Below are 5906 nucleotides of genomic sequence, written 5' to 3'. Positions count from 1 at the left end.
GATTCTACTGAAAAAATAATCATGGAATAAAGGGTTCATTCAAACTTTTCATTGTCTATAAATATCCCTCCTGCAAGAAGAGAGAAGACAAGTCCATACATAGTATCCACACACTACCAATGCGATGTGATTCGCTATTAGTAATAGTGTATCATTTTACCTCTCTAAACTTTTAGTGTTCAATTTATTTGCCATAAATATTCATCCTACAATTCACAACGTGGATTTGAGTTAGAGAATACTAATATCTTTTGTGCTTGACAGTTAATTTAGTGTATCATTATTTTTATACTCATCATAAATAAATGCATTATTTATCAAAACTTATCCTTATTTACTTGTGAATAGGAAAAATATGTTATCCTTATTTACTTGTGAATAGGAAAAATATGTTATAATAAATTTATCAATAAAAAATTCATCACATGTAAATAATATTAACAGTCTTTATCAGATGATTTGTACATGACTTTAAAAAAAGACCCTATTTCTTTATCGTAAACAGTACATGTATTGAAGTGTAGATATACATATGCATTGATCGTTGCGTAAAATTATAGTATAAAAATCCAAGAATCCCAACACCTTCTTTTGGGGCCCTCAGTTCGTGTCTTTATCTAAAACTTTTTGTCCTTGTTTCCCATTTCTTTCCTCTCCCTTTATAGCTTCTTTACTTGTATACTATTGATGTCTTCTTCGTCATCATCATCATCATCATCATCATCATCTTCTTCTTCTTCTGAAGATGCCAATGGGAATAGTGGAAGAAGGGGTGTTGGTGATTTCGGAGCCCCGTCTTTGACTCGTAGACGTGCCAATAACGAAATCTGGCCGGGCCCTTTTGTTGAAGATCTTGTTGTCCAAGTTGCCATTGATGCTTCCCGTTCTTTTGGCCGCCTTGCAGTTGCTGCTGCACTTGCCAATGTGTTTCAGGTAGGTTTTTTTTTATCATCTTCAATACCCTTTTCTCATATTTCTTTCTTTCTTTTTCCCTGTTTGATTTTAAGGAAATAGGATTGATTCAATTAGGGAATTCTTGATGGGATTTTGTTTTTTTATATCATATCTATTTTTTGTTTTCACTTCAATCTTCATGGCATTGGGGACGGCATTATCCAGATTCTGAGAAATGACAAAATCTGAATCTGGTCAAAAATATCGTTTTGAACCCTGAAAATATGCTGCTATTATCGAGATTCTGGTATACCAAGCTCTTAAATCCCCCACCCCCATTTTTTCTTTTCTTTCCCCACTTGAGAAATTCCATTGACTGAAAAAGAGCAGAGAGTGAATCCAGATATATACTGTCAAATCTTGGATGCAGTGGTAGCATCCAAGGGGGAAACTGCCTTTGACAAGGGAACTGACTTTAAATGGGTCCATTTCTAACAAATTTGTCCCTTTCGGATGATGTAGTTTTAAGCATCATGCCAATGTTTACTTCGAAATGTCCATTTTTTAACCTCTTTTCAAATATTGAGTTGATAGGGGGAAAAAAGGGTTTTTTTTTGGGTTTTTTGGTTTTCCATTTTTTTCCCTTTCTTGGAATGACCCTTTTTAAACCTCTAAATAAAATAAAATAAAAATCCTTCCCACTTTATTGACTCACCTTTGTTTATCCATCAGCTGGAACATATCCATATTCATGGGATTCTCTCTTTCCTAATGCTAAAAATGTAGAAAGAGACCTTTGAGGCCTACCTTCATTATTTTTAACTGTGTTGGGAATTATGGATATAGCATTTAGCATGATTTAAGGCGATGGTCCCTTTTACCTTGTATGACTCTGACCTTGCCCAAGTAAAGTCTAACATTTCCATATTTGGTTAGCATTAGATATGTCCGAACCTTCTTAGACATATATGGGAACTGTTACTTCTTCTTCTTCTTCTCCCTTTAAATAGTAGTCGAGGGGTTTAGCCTTTAGGTCTAGGTACTGCCCTCTCTCTACCCAATGTTTGCTGTCGTTTTATGTCTCAAACGAGATCAGGCGCTTGTGCCAGATTTTTACCACTGTCAAGCCATAATAAAAATTCATTGCAGGAGCATGTTAATGGAAATGAAACTTGAATGTCAAGTGAAAACCAGATTTTATAGCATTTAAACCACAGGATCTGACCATAAATCATTGTTTTTATTAGTGGTTTCAAATTTCAATATCAACTTATTATTATTTTTCTATGGTTTCCCCACAAGATTGAAGAAATCAAGAAAATCATTAGGTATTTTGCAATTATAGGTTTGGTTATTGGTCACTAGGTGCTACAAAGAAGCAACATATGATAGAACATTCAAGGCTTTTTTTATTATGGTTCTTTTTGTTGGCTTAAGGCTTAAGATCTCACTATTTGTTGGGTGTTTTTATTAAAGGATGAGAATGAGTCAAAAGCCAGGATGTACAAATGCCGAAAGGCAAAAAGGACATGGAGCCCATTGCTGTTTTTTATTAAACTTATGTCTTTGTCCTCTTAGGGATATGGTTTTCTCAATTTGCTTAATCCCAATTTTTTTTTATGTTTATTCTTCTATTTATTTCTGTCAGAACACCATAATCAAATTCAATTCAATGACTAGATGAAGACTTTAGATCTTTTTATATTTTTTCCTGTGTTAAATCATGGTGCATGTATCGATGGCCTCCCAAACGGTAGCAAGTCGAAACATATATAATATATATATACCATGTTCCAGGCATGGGGTTTGGGAGTCAAAGAAAGAGCCGAAAGCAGGTAAGCTGGGGGCAAAGGACTGTGTATATGATTCTCTGCTTTTAACGAGACAGGCCTTTGGCCAATCCTTTCTTGGAAATGAAAGAGAAGCTAAATTTTAATATCATATGGCACGCTTGAAAGGTTGCCCATGCTCGTGTTATATATTGTGTTATTATTTAACCTAGGCCTTTTCTTAGGTCTTTAATGGACCACAGCTAATAGTCTTCCCTTGTCCTTTTCCTTCCTGTCTGATAATACTAAATAAAAAAGGATTTCATGTTCCGCTTCCAACCCGAGGGAGGGATGATGTCTTGGGTCTTTGTTGTCGCAGCAGCTTCAAATGAAACCAAGAAAAAGGGAAGTTCAAAAATAAAAGAGCTGTCACACTCTCCCTGCTCCGCTGACACTAGGTTACAAGATTGTGTCTTAATTTTATACCAATACATACAAGTCTATGCTACAAGACAGTCGATTCAACGTTACTGGTATCTTGAAAAATATTGAACTGAAAATATGAAAGAACCAAATTGTCAAAAACAAAACGAGACCCATCATCATTCGTCTTCCTGTTATTAAGAGGTCTGGCATTTTTTTCCCTGACATTGAACCTCGAAAACAACTTTCTCTTTCTCTCTATGGTGCCTGTGCCTGTGCCTGTGCCTAGTCTCTCTCTCTCTCTGCTCAGCTTCAACTCTGTCACTATTAAAATAATAAAAAAGCCCTTTATTACGCATGCCATGGCTGATATCACTGTTATAACGCGATTACCCAAACATTGCTTCCTTAAACTGAAAACCCTCTTTTCTTGTACATACACACTGGTGCTGCTTTCTTCATTTCGTCACCTACCGTCTTTTGCTGGATCAATTCATCTTTTACTAAGCAATAAATAACTCTAATTTAATTATATCAGTATCTTTTGCGTAATTTTCTCCTGTCCTTGTTAAATAGCTTTTTTTCAACTTTTTATTGCATGGATTTCGGCCTTTATTTTTGCAAGTTGTAACCCTGAACCTTTTTTACAGATTTGACGTGGCTTGAGCTCAAATTTTGTACTTTCGGTGTCCTTTTTCCTTCTGTTTTTTTCTCACGTGGAATGATGTGCGTGCAGGTTTGTTCCACGTGGCAAGCTGTCTCTCGCTCTGATCCACTGTGGCACCGTCTCACAACAGTTATATGGGGCCGGACCCACTGTATGCACGCCTCGTGGCGTGAGGAATACGTTTACCGTCATCAAACGGCTCAGAATTTTCGTGCTGGGAGATCATTTTACCACACCCTCCACTTCGATCCCGCCAGTGTGGACAACCCCGATGGACTCACGTGCCGCTGCCTCACCTTGTCTGATACCCACCTCGCTTGCGGCTTTGCCGATGGTACCGTGAGGCTTTTCGACCTCTCTACCCGTCAACTGGTCGGAACCTTTTACCCGCACCACCGCGATCGTTTAGGCCGCTTTTCACGTGCCGTATCTGGCATTGTGATCACGGACCCCAGAATAATATTCGCCACGTTGGATGGAGACATCCACGTAGCGATCATTGACGGAGAGCCCCTTGCTCGCACGGCCCATTTGGGCAACGTCGTGAACGACGGTGCATTGGTGGACTTCACCGGATGTGGGCGATGGTGGGTGGGGCTTTATGCAGGCGTTCCGGGTCGGGCACTCCACGTTTGGGACGGTAACACTGAAGAGCTAGCCTACGTAAACACAAATCTGACTGACCCAGAAGCCGTGAGGGGGTGGTACACGTTGACTGAGTTGATTGAAACTATTGGCCGAGTTAGGGTGACGGGTCAGGAATCGGCGGTCGCATGCACGAGTTTAAGGTACATGGTTGTGGACCTGAGAAACCCGGAGTTTCCATTACACGACCGGGAGTGGAGGAGAGGGCTTACAGTGACGTCATTGGACACCAATAGCGAGGCATTCATCATGGTGGACAACCGTGGATTGGCAATCGTCCGCCGGGTAGATACACTAGAGGAGGTGTGCAGATTCAACACAAGGCAGGGGAACGTCAACGTCATGGGTTGCATGAACCTAGGGTACGCGCTAATGTGCGCCGCGGGTGTAGTAAGGGTCTGGGAAATAGAGCACGGTCAACACTTGTATAGTCTGAACCAGAACGTAGAGGAAGTCAACGCCATGGTGGCAGATGATCGGCACGTGGCAGCAGCGGGTAGTGACTCTTGGATACATTTGTGGGATTTTGGTGCACAGTAGCGAATTTAGGGCATAGAGGGGATTGAATGGTGACAGTAGAACAAAAGGTTAGGGTTCATGGGGGCCAGTCATTGTACTTTGGGGTAGTGACATCTCGATTTTTGGCGGGGGGAGGGGGGAGGTCATGATCTCGTCTCTTTCGAGGCGTGCCTTAAATTAAATTTGTACTTCGGTTTTAGATATTTAGGTGGGGGAAAGGATGCTGCTAAGTAAATCTAGTTTTTTAAAATCATTCTAGTCAATTAATGGAGAGAAAGAGCCATGGAAATCGGATTTGTAATTTGGAAGGGGGGGAGGGGGTTAAGTAGCCAATTGTAGGGTCTTTCTGTTTCTGTTACTTTATTTGGGGGTGGGTGTTTCTTTCTAATTTTATGTATTCTTTCTTTTAGTAAAAGAATGCATTCTTTGGCGGATCGTGCAGTTCCTTCTGTATTATTTTATTAGTATTTAACTTGGAATTCTGATGACTAAGGCATTAATTCATCCATGCATACCAGGGCATGCCATTGATTATCAGAAATGGGCAATTGCGTCACTATATAAATAATAAACAACATAAGCATATCTATACGTAAAATATTTCTCTATTCCATATCACCTATTCACCCTGTATATTTGTTTGAATTAAGTGGAAAAATAAGTGAATGATTATGGAAAGTTATGTGAATACTTTTTCGATGGTTCTTCTTAAATGAAGTTAGAAAACAGTTATAAGAAGTTAAGTTTTAATTTGTTCTAAGAGAGGGTAATATGATAGTAGATTGATTTACTTAAATCAAGCTCAATCGATGATGTTGAACTTATTATTTTTGATTTTCTTAACTTCCCTGTTAAAAAATTGTTAACTTGGTGCATTATTTGATCTAAAGGCATTTAGTTGCCTTCTTTCATTATAAAAAAAATGAAGGTTATTTCTTGGCTTTTTTACTTAAATATTATAAAAACAAAAATACTATACCAAAATGGTA

General features: G+C 38.8%; 1 protein-coding gene across 1 annotated transcript; it reads left to right on the top strand.

Moving 5' to 3' along the window:
* The first annotated feature begins 579 nt into the window (after positions 1–579).
* Positions 580–5339, top strand: LOC107890429 (transcriptional regulator STERILE APETALA). Its single transcript, XM_016814844.2, has 2 exons — positions 580–933; positions 3823–5339. The coding sequence occupies exons 1-2, from the start codon at positions 688–690 to the stop codon at positions 4936–4938; spliced, it is 1362 nt and encodes a 453-aa protein (XP_016670333.1). The 5' UTR covers positions 580–687; the 3' UTR covers positions 4939–5339.
* Positions 5340–5906: the final 567 nt, after the last annotated feature.

Source organism: Gossypium hirsutum, chromosome A07, assembly GCF_007990345.1.
Source record: "Gossypium hirsutum isolate 1008001.06 chromosome A07, Gossypium_hirsutum_v2.1, whole genome shotgun sequence".
Taxonomy (NCBI): Eukaryota; Viridiplantae; Streptophyta; class Magnoliopsida; order Malvales; family Malvaceae; genus Gossypium; species Gossypium hirsutum.
This window is presented reverse-complemented; position numbering and strand designations above follow the sequence as displayed.

What these genes read in the sequence shown, in the direction of transcription:
- LOC107890429 (XM_016814844.2), top strand. Translation starts at nt 688, where the DNA reads ATGTCTTCTTCGTCATCATCATCATCATCATCATCATCATCTTCTTCT. An exon ending in CACTTGCCAATGTGTTTCAG is followed by an intron (nt 934 to 3,822) that starts GTAGGTTTTTTT and finishes ATGTGCGTGCAG; the next exon opens with GTTTGTTCCACGTGGCAAGC.